Below are 19,569 nucleotides of genomic sequence, written 5' to 3' on the forward strand. Positions count from 1 at the left end.
CATCTGTATTTTAACTGTAATCACTGTCACTATGGTTAGAGGTGTTATTTACAACTATCATGAGAACAGCTAATATGATGTCATTGTCCTGCAGCTGTAGGTTCATTAGATTAGACACATTGCATTTTCAGTTTGGGTGATTGGTTCAAATCAACCAGGCAGCAAAGCCAAGACCTCTTTGGATCAAGACACTACTGTAAGCTACTGTATGAACAGGACGATCCAAAAGTCACAATTGTTAGTAAATAAAGTTGTTAATCTCAAACTCTGTTTAAAAGTAGTCATTGAGGATGAGTTTGATTTGTAAGGATGAATTATAATATGCTCAATCTGAGTTAGCAGGTTTCCAAACTTTGTATATACACACACACACACACACACACACACACATCAAATCATTATATATAAAAAAAAAAAATTAAAGAGAAATCTCTTTTGCTCACCAAGGCTGCATTTATTTGATTAAAGATACAGTAAAAACTGTAATATTGTGAAATTTAAAATAACTGTTTTCTATTTGAATATATTTTAAATTATTTAAAATTCCTGTGATGGCAAAGTTGAATTTTCAGCATCATAACTCCAGTCTTCAGTGTCACATGATCCTTCAGAAATCATTTATTAATCATTAACATTATCATCAATGTTGAAAGCAGTTGTGCTGTTTAAAATTTTTGTGGAAACCGTGGTACATTTTTAGGATTCTTTGATGAAATAGAAATGTTAAAAGAACAGCATTTATTTGAAACAGAAATCATTTGTTACATTATAAACGTCTTTATTGTCAATTATTTTGATCTATTTAATGTGTCCTTGCTGAATAAAAGAATTTCTTTACAAAAAAAAAAAAAATCTTACTGACACCAAAGTTTGAACGGTAGTGTATTTTACCTCAAATTTTATGGAAAAAAAAAAACAAAAAAACATTATTGTTACAACACGCACCAAGGAGGGTTAGGAGTAACAGAAAATGAAAGTGATGCTGATGATAATTAGAGAAAAAACATAGAAAGACCAAAAGAGACTGTCCGGTTGGTTCTGTCTCTCATTATTGCGGTGCGTGAGTCACAGTCGTGTGTTGGCTGAGGACCAGCAGGCCACAGAGAGAGGATATACACTGAATCCCAATCAATGGCGCTGTGGAAAAACTAATGGTGGCTGCGGCGAGCAGCTTCCAGCTAAAATTAGAGACGTGGCCTCAGCTTGTGTATCTCTGAGCGAGCACTGATTAGCATTATCATTTGAATTCTTCTGATCATCTCATGCTCAAATCTCTCTCCAGCCTTTCATTTCACATTTATCACTCATACTGTATGTACATCTTCTACTCCTCTCATTCAGACTGTCATCAGGCTGTTTGTGTCTGTGCCTGTTTTTTAGTCTTTATCTCCCATCTCATACCATTTTGTGGTCCCTCCAGTCTGTCACTTCACTGTCGGCCCACCAAAATGTCCATCTGTCCTTCCCCCTCATATCCTCTTCCTCCTCCCTTCATCTTGGCTGTTGTGAAGACTGATTATGAACTGCAAACTGTTCACCACCATAACACTGTCCTAACCAGGCGCAACGGCATAAAGCAACAAGCAATTAAAGTTCATGTAAATCTGAGTTTTCGTTCTAATCAGCTACAACCATGAAAAGCGACAAATGATGGGACATTATGCTGATAGTTTTTGGGGGTTTTTCCCCTGTGTCGCTGCACTGGGTAATTTCATTTATACTACTATCCCAGAGTTCCTACTAAAGGAGCATCATTTAAGTGTGGTCACATTTACTGTTGCTCTGCAAATTTTTGTGGACGAAATCTAGTCATTTCAATAGGAATCCACGCAATTAGAAATTTCACATGAGGGTGTAAGATTTCCCTACGCAGATTGGGTTCAGCTGGTCAGGCCAATTTACAGCACTGACTAACAGAAAGCTGCTTGGTTTGAAAGTGACTTCTGAGTGAGTGGTGGTCCAAACTATTCAGGGAGTCATTAAACTGATTCAAACATCTCATGAGACTGATTCATTAGTCCTTCTGGTTTGTTAAAACATAGCTCATAAGAATCATTAGTTTATGAATCAAACCACAATGGTCGCGCTGTATGATTGTTGTTGCATGCAAACCGCAAGGGCAATCCAAAATGTATTTATTTATAGTTTTTGTTGGCGTCCAATTTTTCACAAAAAAAAAAAAAAAAAAAAAAACTGTGGCACAATAGATTAGCAATACTAAATGAATCTATAAAAGTAGCCACGTTTACATGTACACTTTTGTCATTCCGATTAAAATCATTCTGATTGAAAGATTCGGTGGACTGTTTACAGGAGACGTTATCTAAGACGGGCGCAGAAGAGCTGACCTTTTTTGCTGACCTTTTAAGGAGCATCTCAATACTACCCCTCCCTCCTCCGAAAAGCAGAAGCGTGTGATGAAGGTCTGTAGTAATGATACACTGAGCTCCTTCAGTGTATTTAATAAATGTGTTGTTTCAGTTTTACTCCAGTTTGATTTTGCATTCTGATGACCCTTGACCTCTTGACGTGATGACGTAGACGCAAAGTAATCGGTTTAACGCATTTACATGGCAGAATTTTTATTTTGTTCGGTTTATAGAAAGGTTTATCCCACCCCTCTCAAACCGATCACAATTTCATTCAGTTTGGGCATTTTTATTCCGATTGAGGTGTTTATAGAGGGCATTTTCATTTGTATTGGACATTTAAACTGATTACAATGCTCCATGTAAACGCACCTAGTGTCACAGAGCATTTTAGGATTGTGTCTGGGCCATAAGCAGAAGAATACAGATATTAAAGTGATAGTTCACTGTCATCATTTTCTCACACACAACAACCAATAAGGTTTCGCCAAACAAGTACATTTGCGCTTGCGTTTACCATATTTGATGTGCTCTATGTATGTGCGTTCATCAATGTTTATATGTGAATAAGTGTAAATTAAATCTGTTCATCATAGAAGACTCACGATTATTGATTATTCGTCTAATCGTGGTAATTCAATCAATTTCGCAATTATTTGAAATAACCACAATAATTGTGCAGTTTCAATTATAATCACATTTTGCCAAAAAGTACTAAAAAACACTGCTGGGGGGGGGGGATCAAAATGAAGTGAGTTTTTGCTTAAAACAAGCAAAATCATCTGCCAATGGGGTAAGAAAAATAATCTTGTTTCTGTTTGGGAAAGAAACAAACAGAAACAAGATTATGTGTAAATGTAAAGACCGTGACATGCTTACACTGTTTACTTTTTCAATGTCTTTAAGACATTCAATGGATGGACAAAAATGATGAGAGAATATTAAAAATATCTTGATTTGTTTTCCAAAGATGGATGGAAGTCATACAGGTTTGGAACGGCATGATTAACTGATGACAGTTTTAATTTTAGGCTGGACTATCCATTTGGGAACAAAATGTCACGAAAGACGCAAGTTGCCCATGCAATATTAATTGCATTACCAAATTACAGCATTTGCTCGCTCCACATTCCCACACAGCTTGGTACATATTTAGAAATAAACCTTTCCAAATACAAGGATGCAAATGCACAGGTGTAGAAGACTGTCTTCAGTCGAGAGCGGATTGAGTGGCGGCGCAGCCTGCAGTAGGTGGGCAGAGTTTTGCAGCACAGCTGGTGTACTTCAGTATTTGTGCTCAGAGTGTGAAGGTTACTGCTGGAGGAGCTTCTGTTTGAATAGACTCCTCATGATGATGGGTGACTGCGAACACCAGCTGAAAGGATGTTCCATTTCCACTACACAAGCCTCTGATAAACGCTCTGGATATCAGATCAGCACTACAGTCAGCATTCTGTTTAAAATGTGAGTTGAAAGCCAACATCACCTATGAATCAGTATGGAACTGCGCCACTACCAAACACAAAACTAACCAAGTAGCCGATACAGAGGATCACACAGACAAAAACAATATCTCAGAGTCATGAACAAAAAGAGAACATGAACTTCCTGAAGGTAAATTACACAACACTAGCAGCATTGAGGAAGAAAAAAACCTGAATCATGACACAGTTTTACATTCAATACACCCATGCATATTTTAATATTAAACGTGAATCTTACCTTTTGAAGGCTTGTTGGATTCAGTTGAGTTTTATCAATCATTTTTATTGCCACCTGAAAAGGAAAAGTATTTGAAAACTTAAAAAAAAAATTGAGGAATTTTTTTTTTAATTATATGCACTACCATTAAAAAGATTGGAGTCTGTAAACGTTTTTAATGTTTCTGAAATTCTCTTATGCTCAGCAAGGCTGCGTTTATTTGATCAAAAATCCATTAAAAACAGCAATATTGTGAAATATCACACTTTAAAAAAACATTTTGAACATGCTGAAATTTCAGCATCTTTACTCTAGTCTTCAGTGTCACATGATCCTTCAGAAATCATTCTAATTGCTGATTTGCTGGTCAAGAAACATTTCTAATTATGAATGTTGAAAATAGTTGTGTTGCTTAATATTTTTGTGGAAACCGTGATGCATTTTTTTTTTCAGGATTTTTTTATGAATAGAAAGTACAAAATAACATTTATTTGAGATAGAAATCTTTTGTAACATGTCTTTACTGTCACTTTTGATCAATTTAACACATTCCTGACGAATAAAAGAATTCATTAAAAAAGAAAAATCTTACTGACCCCAAACGTTTAACGGCAGTGTATATAAAAATATTCCCTAATCCAACATAACACTCTTATAATCTAATATACACATGTAGGTGGGTAAAAAAATAAATAAATAAAAATAAGATTTTTCCAAATTACATACATTTAACATACTTTTTATAATTACAGCATGACCAAAACCATAGTTTTATATCATATTGCATTATATTTACTATAAAAGTATCTTTTTCTGCTCAGCTGAGTTTTACCAAGTGTTGCAATTAAAAAAATTCCAAAAGGAAACACGAAAGCAGAAAAGCTAACATGTCCATCTCTGGAAAACCCCCATTGCCCACTGTGTGTCAGGAAACACACTCATGACTCCCGACTCCTCACCTCGCTTCCTGTGAGGATATGGCGAGCCAGTTTGACCTTGGCGAAGTTGCCCTTTCCAATGGTTTTTAGTAGCCGGTAATTCCCAATAAGAGGGTGCACATCATCCAATCCTGAGCCAGAATTTCGGTTTCGACCACTCGACCTCACAGATCGAGAGGTCACCTCCCCTCGGCCATGGCCATTCGTTGTATGCTGTTAGAATTCAAAACACATGTAAATTACAAACAACAACAACAAAAATTTAAAACTTAAAGGGTTAGCTCACCCAAAAACTCAACCTCAAGCCATCCTCTGTGTATATGACTATCTTGTTAGAGGAACACAATCAGAGATATATTTAAAAATATCCTGACTCTTCCAAGCTTCATAATGGTAGAGAATGGGGGGACGGTGATTTTCAAGGCCAAAAAAATCCATCATAAAATAATCCATACGGCTCCAGTGGGTTAATAAAGGCCTTCTGAAGCGAAGGGTTTTGGTAAGAAAAATATCCATATTTAAAACTTTATAACCTAAAATAACTAGCTTCCGGCAGATGACCGTATACATATTACGCAAGTCAATGAGTAACCCCTGACGTGATGCATGACACAGGATGTAGGAGTATTGTAAGCTTAGACACCTCTTGCGGTTTAAACAAATAGGGCTGGGCAATAAACTCAAGCTCCTCTTTTCTTATATCGAAATGTATCCGACATTTCTCTATAAGAATTCTTGTTTCAGACTTCTAATTCGTGACCGGTGTTTTATTTTGCTCTATCCTCTGCGCTTCCACGTTCGTCAGGTTAGGGGTCACTCTTCCGCCGTAAATCGATCCGTACGGTCGTCTGCCAAAAGCTACTTATTATAGTTATTAGCATTTTAAATATGGACATTTTTCTAAAGAAAACCCATCGCTTTGCTTCAGAAGGCCTTTATTAACCCCCTGGAGCCGTATGGATTATTTTTATGACGGATGGATGCATGTATTAGGTTTCAAAATCACACCCCCCATTCACTCCCATTATAAAGCTTGGAAGAGCTAGTATATATTTAAATATATCTCTGATTGTGTTTGTCTGAAAGAAGATAGTCATATACACCTAGGACGGCTTGAGGATGAGTAAATCATGAGATAATTTTCATTTTTGGGTGAACTATCCCTTTAATACCTCCCAAAATTTCCAAATTATAATTTCAATCTTGCTCATTTTATCCCAGAATTCGCCCTCCAGGAATTTACACAATTTCCGCCAGTCATATAAGGATACTTGGCAACAAATACAATAGGTCCTACTCAGACCAGAAATAACTAATATTGACTCCACCCAGTTTCAGATTAGCATCAATCATCACCTCAACAACATTTTATTATTGTGCCACTGTCACAAATAAAATTATATCATGAGTCATCAGCATTTACATTTAGCAACTACTTTTTCAAAGACGTCAAAAATGTTTTACAAAAGTTAATCAAACCAAGTCTGAAACTGAAAACACTGGTCATTAACATAAGTTAATTCTATTACGCTAACATTTCCCAAGGTCTCTTGTAACCTTGTGACAGGACCTTTGTGCAACATACACCAGGTTACAAATAACAGCGAGACTAAATGAATTGTTCCATTCAGAGGTCATGAGCTCAACAGGATGATGTTTAGTAAGTCAGTGAGACTCATGTGGTACTAACACCTCTGTATGTAAGGGTACGCTGACACTGCGCTATACAATGTTCCCACTAAATCCTGCATATTGTCCCGGACGCCCGACTTGACTGTTATCCACAAAGCTCTGCCTAATAAGAGTTATAAACACTCTAAAGCTTGATAATAAATGTTATACAACATAACCACAAAAAAGATGAGACGACCCCCTGCAATAAAACACAAAGAACGATCTTGAATAAAGGTCACTTACGCTTATGCTTGCACGATGCCTCATATTAGATTGTGATCCTCTCATTTTTGTTTTTGTAAGCTAAATGGCATTGAACCAAACAGCCCTGTCTATTCTATGACAAGAACTCATCAATACTCTCCCATCCACCAACACCGATACTGACGAGCTGCATCACTGCTGGAGTCTTTTTGACACCCCGTGTGTGTGTGTGTGTGTGTGTGTGTGACAGAGATTTTTGGGGCGGGTGGGGTTGAGTGGAGGGGTGATTGATACCTCATTTGACTTAATTTCCCCCATCAAAAGTGAGCAAGAGTTGTGCATTAAAATATGTACATTCTGGTAAGACATTATAAATGTTAATAACATTTAATAACCTATTTAGATAGCTAGAACAATAAACAGAACAATAGATAGACTGAACATTAGAACAATAGATCGATAATTGAGCGATAGACCAATACAGATGACAGACAGACCAACAGACAGACAGATAGATGCAGTGGAAAAGTCAAAGACCGTAACTTAATGCTTATTCTGCACAGGCACCTTTAAGGGGGACCTGCATTAGCACGCGTGCTTATGTCACCTTCCCTCACTGCTGACGTATGAGCAGAAACCTATAGGACAGACTGACGCCAATGCGCAATATCTGCATCCTATTGGCGCATTAAACGTGCAAACCCACGCATCACTCACTAGTGTGCAGGGCTTTAACTAATCAAGCATATGTTGCACGAATTAAGCAGAAAAAGCAGCCAAATTACCGATGCCCTGGACCCCATGCGTCACTTCAGCCTGGTGCCCCATCTGTCCAAAGACTGGCACGAGACTGCTAATCCACTTAAAGCACATAAAACACTATATGGGATGCGACACTGCCCTTAATTCTGGAGGAAATGAGCTGAATGATTTTAAAAGGCAGCTTCGTTTTTGACCAAAATCGCTGTCTAGGTAGGCAGCTCACTAGGTGTTGAGACACAGCCATATAATGCGATTCGACGAGATCAAATATTACACTAATAAGTGATAGAAATTAACAGGATTGAGTCAGCCCAAAGCAGTTATTACTGACTGTTAACCAGATATCAAAACATAAACAGTCTACTTACGTTTTCAGCCTTCCGTTCGTTGACGGTGGGCAGGGGGGCTCTTGTTGTTGACATAGTGTTGATGGAAAGCTGCTTTCCCGGAATTACAATTTAAGCAGCAGGTTTTGCGTTGCAACGAAGGGGGAAATATATTTGACCGATTACACGCTTGGTCAATATCATTGATTTGCTTCTAAAGCTGGTAACAAAGTTGTTAAAAGTTTGGGAGAAATATTCCGGACGCTCGCGGACGTTACTGCGTTTTATTACCGAGCGCACTCCATCTAATAGATCCCTGAAAAGCGAACGAGGCCGGTTAACTTGTGCAATGTTAAAAACATAATACTTTCAGGCCTGGCGTCGCTGTCTGCTTCATATTTCGGATGTCCGGTTCAAGTAAGAATAGAGAAAATTGTACTTCACGGGGCCTCCGCTGCGATCTCCCCCAAAGACAATCTGCTCATCGAACGATCCTTCAAATGGACTGTCCGGTACATTCACTGGTAACGGCAGCAGCGGGGTAAAGCGGGTAATCACAGGCGTCGGGGCCGCAGGGAAGTTACGCTCGTTGACGGTTCCATTCCACCCGAACAGCCGCTTCTGTCGCCTCTCGTTCAAAGCGAGATCCAAGATGGCTGCCCAACAGCGCAGGAGTTTCGAGCCGAGCCCTGAGCGAGACAGAGGAAGTGAGGAAACAGAAAGATCCCTGTGCTCATTGGAGAGCGCCGCATCCCTCAGGGAGCTGTAGGTGTTCATATGGAAAAAAGGAGAAAACTTCGTCATACCATAACAACTGTGACACACCCTGTTCAATTGAAGTGTAATTTTACCATGTATGGTTTGATCGTTATGGCAAATGAAGACAAAGTTTTTCAATTCATTTGGTCAGTGTGCTTCACTCAAAATGCACTTTTGAGAAATATCGTTTATAAGTATTGTACACCGATGGAAACTAGATTTATTATAGTCTTCCAGAAACAGCTGTTTTGTTCTACATGGAGCGGGTCGCCCCCTTGTGGGCGCCGCCATGTTGAGATCTTGACCTGGTAAGGAGGACATAAAAGTACATCTGAACAAAACAAGGAAACAAAACAATATATATATATATATATATATATATATATATATATATATATATATATATATATATATATATATAAAAAGTTTTAATCTTAAGGAATAAATTCTTTATGATATAACCTTTAAAAGATATAGCCACTGATCAGAACGTCATTTATAAGGATATTAAATTGGATATAGCTTAGCTAAAACACTACAGAGGATGTGTGAAAGAATAACCCTGCTTTCTAAATAACTCAACAGTGACCTTGCTAAGTATTCCCTTACAAATATATATTTTGTTTTCTCTTGCACAGACACAAAACGTTAAAATGAAATTCATCAACATTACTAAATTAATGTAATGTTTTGAATATATGTTCTTCCACCTGAATTATTAGTTTACTGCAGGTTCTCAACCAGGGGGGCCATACAACTTCCAAGGGGGCTTTAAGAAAATTAAAAAAAAAAAAAAAAAATTCTCTAAGCTATATCAGAATAAGTAAATAATAAAACATGTATAAAATCATGTAAATAGAATATATAAATGCCTAAAGCAATCAGGTGAAATTCAAGGCACATCTCCATGTCTGTGACCATCATGACACCTGTTTACCAAGCTTTGATGACTAATGATCCGAAAATAAGTTGACTAATAAAAAGAACACCTGAACATCAGTTTACAAATAAAATATACATAAAATATGACATCTATTACTATGTTCTTATAGTTATTTTGGATAAACATAAAAAATTATGAGAAAACTTGATGAGAAATACACATTGTTTATACAATGTAAAAATGCAAAATAGAATCGTTTTGGTTGTTGTTTTTTGATAGTGTAAGTAATGTTTGTTTATTTAACCTAAAAATGTGTCAACATCAAGTGTAACTGGAACATGAATTTACATGAAAAAAAGCAAATAAACAACAACAGAAAATACTCATTTCAGAATATTGCTGCATGCCGCTAGTATATACAGATATTATCTACATATATGTGCAAGGTTAAATGTAGTACACAGACATTATGTCAGAATGACTGGCTATAATCAAAACATATTCTGGCTGCATTTGACATTTTAATGAAATGTCAAAGTAAATGTCATCAAAGACAGGAGCTCCTACAATGGTGGATCTTGGAGGAAAGGAGAAGTGCCCGGACCCATAAAAAATGGTGGACCTTTGAGTCAAAAAAGGTTGAGAGCCACCGATTTACAGCCATATGCCAGTTTCGAGATGAATCATCAGTTAGATGTCGTGATGTTGCCATCTAGTGGCCATTTTAGGCTTGATGTTCAACCATTAATAATTGTTTCCCACAACAATGGCAGCAATCTCGGATAAATGTTACTACAACACCAGTACTCTTAATATATGTCCTAAGAACAGCCAGGCTGAGTCTGGGGAGCAGCCTGTGTTCTTTTAAGCCAATCAGAAATAACCACCTGTTTTGTAGTGTGGTTTTGGTGAGAAGACATGTGGTTGAAGGGAGTGCTAAAATCAAATGACGCTAAAACTGAGATTTTTAATCATACTTTTCACTGACTCTAGTTAAGAAATCAAAATAGTCCATATAATGTACAGCAAAAACCTTTATTTTATGATTTCAAGAAAAAAAAGAATCAGATGTACAGTATAAGCAAACCCATGAATCAAAGTCAAGCTCACAATACAACAAAATTGCTCGATACAGACAATAAAGCTCAAAAGTTCTTATTACTTTAGCAGCAAGTCAATGAAAGAGCTATATTAAAACCATTCTTGTAAATCAAATATAACCAAGAAGAAAGTGGGACAAAACAAGACGGGCTAAACAGGAGGCCACTGTGATCCATTTCATCATTACATCAGGAAGTAGCAAGGTTCCAGGATGGCAGCTGCTGTTTCACTTGTCATTTCTTTAAATGGCATCAATATCAAGGTCATCGTCCTCTTCAGCTTTCTCTGGCTGAACGGCCTCCACCTTTAGCTCTCGTGCAGAGGAAGAGTACACAACCTGAAGACCAAAGAGTGTCCAAATGAGAAAGATGAAGAATCAGAATATCACACAAGCCTTCTCAACCTTTCTCTAATTGTAGCCCAGAGAAAACTAATGTAATTACACTAATTACAGTCCCAGGGCTCCTCCTGACAGTTAAAATATAAAGCTGTTTCTCTAATTAACTACTAGATTAACAGTTTGTGTATGCAATTACACACACACATATATATATATATATATATATATATATATATATATATATAAAAAGAGTTTCATTGCAAAAACCTCCGTCTGAGCATTTTTTTTTTTTTTTTTTACAAGACTCCTATGTTTAGGTTCAGTAATTTCACTTTAATGGCAATGAAAAGGTTATTAGTCAGTTATTGAAATGCCTTATTTTCAAAAATGTCACTTAAGCCAATTCATTGGTATTTAACAACTTTTTTTAGCAAAAACCTCCAAGTCCACCTCTTTGGACAACAAGACAGTAAAACGTTTGTTTCTGTCAGTTTTACAGCAGCAAAAGGAACACTGTTGTGTTTACTTGCTACTCGCGAAATCCTGTCATTGCCACTGTAACGATGGACAAAACATGATAAAAACTTGCAGCTTGGCAATTGAAAGCCGGCTCATACGCGCAGTCATTTATCTTGAAATCATGATTCAATTCACGTCTTCTGATTGGTTGTTCTGTGGACTTAGAGGCTTTTGCTGACAAAGGGAAGTGGCGTTTAGTGGTTTCTGCCAACGAACCGGTATTTCTGAATGGGCTGACGCTGGGATTTAGTGGATTTGAAGTGAAAGTATTTGATGAACGTATACTATGTGCAGAGAGCACTCCCTCAATATAATTTTCTCATTTTTGACGATGGTGGCGTTTAGCGGCTTTTGCATCTGAACTCTTCATATTATACATTTCCCCTAGCAACTTCAACTTTACCTCAGCAGAGAAAAAAAGTCAGAATTGCGAGATATAAACTCGCAATTGCGAAAAATTCAGAATTGTGAGATAAGTCGCAATCACTTTTTTTTTTTTCTCCATAGCAGAAACAAGCTTCCATAGGTTCAAGTGTTAATGAAACAGTTACACTACATTCTTGAGAAGTGGCTAAGAACCAATTCTTCCAAGGCCCGAGATGAAAATTGTGCAGCTATAGCTGGCTAAAGGGACAATCTGCTCATAAATAAATTCCAAGAGGATGAAATTACCTCAACATTTTCATCATCTTCCTCCTCCTCTGCTTCACTCCCCTCACTCTCCTCCTCTGCCTCCTTCAGCCATTTGACAAAGGGAGCCGCCTTGGCATGGATCTCCTTGGCCAGCTCCTTGGAAACATACTTCTTAGAGACCTTAAAACAAAACAAAAGACATTTTATTCAAGATTCATAGTTCATACAAAACTTGTTTCATGATCCTTATCTTATAAAATTGTATGTAAAATTGTGAAATGCACACCTTCTCTGCCCATGTGAGAATGACATCCTCCTCCAGTAGGTCTGCATCATAGAGGTCTTTGAGAACGATGGGCACTCGTGGCAGCAGCTGACTTTGATGAAGCTTCACCAGACACTCAAAGCCTCCCAGCAGATACTTCTGAGCTTTCTTATCGTTGTGGCAGAACTGCAAGAAAGGAGAATCTGGAACTTTGAGCACTGTGATTATGTGGTAAAACTATGAACATTTATCAAATATAAGCACTTTGTTTGTTATCTTTCGCAGACACAAGTATGTTGAGCTAGATAAAGATCATTTTTAACAGCTTCATGTTCGATTATCTCAGCAGCAAGTGAAAACTGGTAGATATCAAAGCTGCTGATTCAAAAGTGGCATTTAAATAGCTAGTCAAGGCATAAATTTAGCATGGCTTTACACAGCTTGTAGGCAGGTCTCAATGTCCTGCTATAAATATTCATCTATCACTAGGCCAAGATGGAAACTTTCATTTGTATTTTCAGTGCTCAAATTCTGGGTGTAAAATGTATTAAATGGAGCTGAGATTAACTACACTCAGCTTACGGCAGAAATTAAATTAGCCAAAATATTTAATAAATTAACACAAGTGACAGGGGTGTTCCAATTAGTTCTGTACATGCAGATCCTGTGTGAGCCAGTCTATCACATTTCAAATTAGAATTGGTGTTTTTTTTTTTGTTTGTTTTGTTGTTGTTTTTTGAAACCGTACCCGCAGGAAGTGACGTTTGTATTTCTTGATTTGGTCTCTAATGTTCTCGTCAAAGAGCAGTTCACTCAAGATGAGCGGTCCCATGGCTCTCACATCCAGCCTTTCTGCTTCAGCCAGAATCTCCTTATCAGGCAGAGCCAATTGCTCCACTCTCTTTCTTTTGCTGGTTAGAAAAAGAGAGAGATGTTTGAGTCCTAGTGGCATTAATAGATCTTTGGTTATTTGAACCTTCATGTTAATAAAAAATTTAAATCTAATTCACATACCCAAAGTAAACTACCATTGAAAAGTTGAGTCAGTAAAATATTTTGTAAAAACAGTAATTTTTCCCCCCAAAAAAACAGTAAAATGTTTTTGGAAACCTAGAGTGGCATTATTTACTTTGACAAAATTGTAGAACATGTTGACCCTCTGTTCCAGTGGTTTCTCCAGGTCCTCGCTGAGGGTCAGGTTCTTAGCATGGTCACTGATCTCCTCCATACGTCGGCGCTGGGCCTCCTCTGTGGTTTCCTCTGCCCAGTCATCATCATCCTCACCATCCTACACATTACCCATAAACATACAATTAAATGCACTGGTTACAAATTACATTAAAATAATATTCATGTGTGTCTCTTACCACAACATCTGGTGCGTCTATGTCATTATGGTTCCCAGCCTCGCCACTACCCGAGCCATTCTCCTTATCCTTCTTTCTGTTTTTCTTCTCTTTCTCCTTCTTCTCTTTCACACAACTGCTATCACTCTCTGCATTTCAAAAAGATTAGCTCTTAAAAATTGAACTTATAAAGCTTATATGAAAAGCAAAAATTATAAGTTTAAACATCAAACTGTTTTAAACCCATTTTCTACAAATATAAAGCATACATTTCTGATGCCAAATATAGTGAATAACAGCAGTAGACTCATTTTTACACCCCGCAACAGCACCAACTCACCAGGTGGGTTTTTGAGGATGAATGTGCACAGTTTGTGCCGAGTGTCCAGCATTCCCCGATTACCGCAAGCCTTGCAGGAGCTTCCGATGGTCTGCTTCTTTGGGTTAACATGCTGCAAATTAAACATCAGATACTATGAGGACATTTCTGAAAACTAAAGGATTTCTGAATTGTTAACAAAGGTTTCGATTTTCACTTTTCAAAAACCATGTGAGGATTAGATTGCAGTGTTTTTAAACATCAGCTGAAAATGTGGAACTATGGAAGAAACTTGCCATTATAAGGTATTGCAGTGGTTTATTCGAAACTGCGTAAGTGTTCACTGGCATTATTAGATAAATCAGAAGTAGTTTCTCTTAAGTTTCTTTAAAAAAAAAAAACATATACAGAGCTTTAACGCTTATAATTGTGTAAATTAAACTGTAATTAAAGGTAAGCTAAACAGCCACAATCAATATAAAAACAATTTTATACCACTCCAATATATAACAGAAATTTGCAGACTTTGAGATTAAAAAATTTAAAAAAATGTTTTTTATTGAAATAAATTTGCAATAACATAAATATTAGATGAAAAACTTACAGCAAAAAAAAAAAAACAACTTAAAACTAAGAAATTTTAGGTTTAAGTAAAAATGAATAAAATTAAGTACTAAAAATGAAATAAATAAATTAGCTAGATAGAAATATAAAGACAAAGCACATAACAAAATCACTAAAATGAAAACAGAAAACATAAAAGTAAAAGAAAAAAATAATGAATACTATAAAAATACATAAATTATATATATATAAATAAATACAAATAACACCGCAAACGACTGATGCTTTCACAACTTGCTTTTAACACTTGTGTAGGCGTTATGAAAGTCAAAGGACAAAGTTAAGTGTACTGAACATCACAAACCAACTGCCCTTGCCCCAAACAAGTTTAAGTACACCTGAGAATGTTCTACAAACACTATCTGACCGACAGCAAAACATAAAAGTAAACAGAATCTTTAATTTTTAACCATGAGTGGACAAACTTCTTTTCAGCAGGCAAAAACCCTGAATGTCAACTTACCAGGTCAGTCTCAGGATTGTCACACTCGGAGCATAGCACAAACTTTCGGATGAATCCATCCAGCATGTCCTGCAGTTTGTTGGCTTCATGGGATCCGTTTACGATGTAGCGGTCATTCTTAGCATCAAACTGAGTCTGCGCCCCCAACTCACAGCCAAAATACTTAGTTGGATCTGAAGAAATAGCAAAGAGAAAGTCTTCATAATGAAATACTACTGAAAGAATAATAGTTATGATATAACTAATTGTAAAAGCAAACTTACAGGTTGGAGGCCTGTTCAGTGCCTTTGCAACATCAACCATGTTGACAATGACCGTCTTGATTCCATTCCCTTTGCCTTCCACCTATTAAGTGAAATTGACAATGGGAGTGGGAAAACATTTTTTTAATCTTCTCCAGATGATTATAAGATTGCCACTGCATACATGTATAAGAGATTTTCACTGTACACAGAAATAACTGAAATTGTCATATTTATGCAGCATTCAGACCAAAACAAGTCTCTGGGGTACCTTGGCAATCAAACGGGGCATCTTGTAGCGGTAGAACTGGTCCGACACATTGCGGTTGACGTTGACAGACATTTTGAGTGATCTGAAGCACTATCAGCAAGATAAGAAGATCTTGAATGGGATTTTTTGGGTATCTTCTGTCTGGAGAAGAGGGGATGACATAAACAACTGCAAGTGTGCTCGGTCTCTGACATGAAAAAGATCTTGCCACAGTGGCTGCAAACTCCTTGCTCGTGGACTAGGTTTCCTCCGCTCGCGTTCCAACAGCTGCGCAACAGCTCTGAAAAGCAAAGTGAAATACACTATTATACAACAGTTATTTCCAGTCCTTTAATTAGATAAGTTACTTGGCATTGCACTTGGTGACACAAAGCTTGATGCATTGGATTTTTCTGGAAGCCATTTTGCTGGCAGAAGAAATATATAAACTAACTGGCCAATTGTTGAATATGGCGAAAATCACAGCCATGCTCATATTTAGTACAACAGCACTATTTCTCTTCTGTGCAACATTTGAATAATGTAGCAGATTCATGACTTGAATCAAGACTGTGACCATATCCATTTTCTATGACCAAGTAATTTTTATTTAGTAGGACTTTATGGAATAGTTCAAAAATAGAATTTATTTTGACGCAATCTATTTAAAAACATATATTTTGTAAAGATAAGTAAACATTCACTCTTGATCGTATGCCTAATAATATGCAAAAATGTTAATGTTACTTCTCTCATCATATTCAATATTCAATAATGAATTAAATGAGTCACGTAAACAAAGCGGTCTGTCTTTTAACATTTCTGTCATAAAAACAGTTGTGAAATATTATGTTTAAAGCTGAAGTTTGGTGCTGGAACAGCCAAAGCTTGTTTGACCGACATTGATTTTGACATTGACGAGCTGTTAAGACCATTGAGGCAGACCAGCCTAACAATTCAACTTTTAAAACTTTTTGTCATCCTGACAACAAACAGAGCAGTGCACCATCAATAATATTACATATTGGGGGAGACAATTTTGCCATATCTGATTATTGAGGGGGAGAATTTTTAATGTCTATGGTGGATAGGCCCCAATATACTTAACTTTAGAATAAATATAGTAAATTACTTCTAATATTCTCTCTGCCATCTGTTATTACAGGCAAACAAACTTCTGGCTGTGAAATAAAAAAAAAAAGATCATTTAATAGAGTCCTTGATTAAGACCCCAGCTACACACGTCATCGACTGCGTCAGCAGGTTTAAGTATGACTCAAGCCAAATGAACACGTGTTGAGGAACATATTTAAGAGCTGTAAGTTGCGTGACAGAACAAGGTTTCCAATACCAAACAAATGTAAAATTACGATCACTTAGTATTATGCGTGTCCATCGTTTAGTTTAACTGAAAGTACATCAATCGACTTCAATACAGAAACCGTTAAGAGAATAAGAAAAGTACAGAGCCCATGTCACTGTGTTTTAATATGCGTTTATAAATGATATATATGCAAGCTACAGCGCAATACTGAGTCACACGTATTGCACCCAAGGTCGATATACACATGGTTAACGTTACCCGCTCGAGCTCAACCAACTCCGCTATTTTTAACATCGAAATAAACACGTCGAATACCGACGACAGCCCTTAGATCACCGGTAGATAATTAAAACACAGCAAATACGCATTTTGTTTTAACAAACCTCAGAAAGAGTCGTAAAGTTGTGTGATCGTCGCGGTGGTGCAGAGTGCGTCACGGTTAGCGCGCAGCGGAGTGCGCAAAAGCACCATGACGCCATTTTGTTCCCCTCAGTCAAGCTAGTTCACACCCATTAGCTAGTTATAAAGCGTCCAAAACAATCGTTTCCAAGTCATAGGTACCCAAAACGCATTGACATATGTGTAATAGATATTTACAAAGAAGTCTATGCAAATGACCGATCGCTTACTCACCGTTTCCGTAAAATAAAGACATAAACACAACGCTAGTCGTCCACCGACGGAGTGAAGGGTTGACAGTGGAGAGCCTGGAGATGTTGGGTCGTGATCCAAAGAATGTAACACGACACAACGGTACAGAGATTATACCTGGGAAGTGCTGAGCGATGCAGCCGATCAGTCGAGGGGTATCAGATTTCCGGAGAGAAGCTGGATTAGAAAAAGAGCTAGATTTGTCAAATGTAACTTGGCAACACACTTGCTGTGATACTTATAAAGCTAAACAGCTCTCCGCTTCGTCATGACAAGAAAACAAACTGTTTTTCAAACGACTTCTTTGACATTTATTAGACTCAAATACTACGGATATGTCTGAGACATGTTAATTTACCAGCATTTTTTAATATTAGGTCACGTCTTACCTTTCCAGAACCTTCTTTGCTCCACGCAAAGGCAGAATGAGTTGCGAGTGCTGATGATGGGCGTGTACCTCGCGTGCAATCCACATATCCCCGCCCACCGCGGTCATTCATTGGCTAAAATCTCTTCCTGTATTCAATTTCCTAACACTGACTTGCTCCGTTTGATGTCAATCATCACTGAACCACATGTAATCACTATTTATTTCGGTTTACGTTCTTCTCATGCAACTCATACCCCGCAATGGAGAATTATAGGTTACGTAAGTTAGCATAGTTGAGGCTTTTTGTATCAAAGAAAATGCAACGTCCTTTTTAAAGTGAATTTTGACTAAAAATAGTAAAGGGAGTTCAGACTAGCAGTTAGGCTACTGTACCCAAATAGCCATTGCACAATTTAAATGGCTACGGGATGGAATTTGGATTAATGTGGTCACCACATACAAATCAGATTAACAAAAGATGTGAAAGGACCATAAAGTATTCCATATGTCTTTTGTGTTGTATCGAATGACATTACAAATCTTAGATAATGGTTCTCAACCTTTTTGACTACACTACTGTTATAATTATAACAAAATAGTAAGTAATTTTAAGACTTATTGGGGCCCCCAAAAGTTTGCTGAGGTCCCCTAGTGGGCCCCAACCCGCTAGTTGCAAACCATTAAAGTCCCTGTGAACCGGAAGTTGCAAACGACTTTTCTCCAGTGTTGTGACATATTTCCAAGTGAAACGGAATATTGAATAGAGGGCAGGGTTTTACCTTAGCGCTCCTCCTCTCCATCTCTCGCTCATAGCAGACTAACAGTTGGAGGGGAGTGGTTTAAGCATTTTCAACCCAAGCCGTCAAACTGACGTCATCAGAGAAGGAACGCGATTCCAGACCGGAAGTATCTTTTAAGATTTTGATGAAAGATTACCACGACAAACAATTTTTTTCTGTGTATTAACTTGCACGGATTAATTGTTCAACACAAGACTAGTAATATGTGCTAACAAAGTAAATAGGGTCAATTTTGATTTCATGACGACTTTAACTTAGCATACGAAAGCAAGTTGTATGAACTATTTTTATGATACTTGTGGCATTTCAGGTGTACATTCTGTTCTGTGGACTGTTTATTTGCTTTTCTGTTTCCGTTTGGTTCCTGTGCTTCCATTCTGCTTTCTAGGTTACTGATATGCCCTAGTTTGTTGTCATGGTTACTTTGTGCAGCTGTGTCTTGTTCAGTTTGTTATCTCCTGTGTATTTAAGCCCTCAGTTTACAGCCCTATTTCGGACAGGACTAGTTTTCCAGTTGGACGTTAAAGAAATTTGTGTTTCAGAGACATACTTTGTGATTTTAATCCCTTCTGAATCTGCCAAGTATGTGTTTTTCTCACACAACCTCTGTAAAAATTCCAGCACAAATTACCTACTGCTTTTCTGCAAACCCAATCTTGGTATTTCATTTTTATTTTGTTTCAATATGGATGGTGTCCAACGAAAA

General features: G+C 37.3%; 2 protein-coding genes across 11 annotated transcripts in view; both read right to left on the reverse strand.

The window, feature by feature from the left end:
• mark3a (MAP/microtubule affinity-regulating kinase 3a) overlaps nucleotides 1-8,782 on the reverse strand; it is a 35,162-nt gene extending 26,380 nt beyond the window's left edge. For 3 of the 10 annotated variants that reach the window (XR_007933053.1, XM_051915925.1, XM_051915926.1), the window contains exons 1-3: nucleotides 8,017-8,781; nucleotides 5,030-5,221; nucleotides 4,092-4,145 (exon numbers count right to left, since the gene is read on the reverse strand). Coding sequence is in view for 8 of the 10 variants with exons in the window: in XM_051915925.1 (XP_051771885.1) it covers nucleotides 4,092-4,145; nucleotides 5,030-5,221; nucleotides 8,017-8,070 (300 nt within the window). In the remaining 2 variants the exon portion in view is untranslated. Of the gene's footprint in view, nucleotides 1-4,091; nucleotides 4,146-5,029; nucleotides 5,222-6,925; nucleotides 7,115-8,016 lie in introns of those variants that run through there. The other 7 variants (XR_007933052.1, XM_051915924.1, XM_051915928.1 and 4 more) reach the window with 5 other exon arrangements.
• A 1,850-nt stretch (nucleotides 8,783-10,632) lies between these two features.
• LOC127525081 (eukaryotic translation initiation factor 5-like) lies at nucleotides 10,633-17,591 on the reverse strand. The gene is given in 12 exon segments (XM_051917316.1): nucleotides 10,633-11,054; nucleotides 12,249-12,389; nucleotides 12,496-12,660; nucleotides 13,223-13,351; nucleotides 13,353-13,385; nucleotides 13,604-13,762; nucleotides 13,842-13,969; nucleotides 14,161-14,272; nucleotides 15,227-15,399; nucleotides 15,490-15,571; nucleotides 15,740-16,019; nucleotides 17,426-17,591. Coding segments are annotated over 11 exon segments (1,290 nt in total). The 5' UTR covers nucleotides 15,812-16,019; nucleotides 17,426-17,591; the 3' UTR covers nucleotides 10,633-10,958.
• Between the last annotated feature and the right edge of the window lie 1,978 nt (nucleotides 17,592-19,569).

This window comes from Ctenopharyngodon idella, chromosome 13 (genome assembly GCF_019924925.1).
Source record: "Ctenopharyngodon idella isolate HZGC_01 chromosome 13, HZGC01, whole genome shotgun sequence".
Lineage (NCBI taxonomy): Eukaryota > Metazoa > Chordata > Actinopteri > Cypriniformes > Xenocyprididae > Ctenopharyngodon > Ctenopharyngodon idella.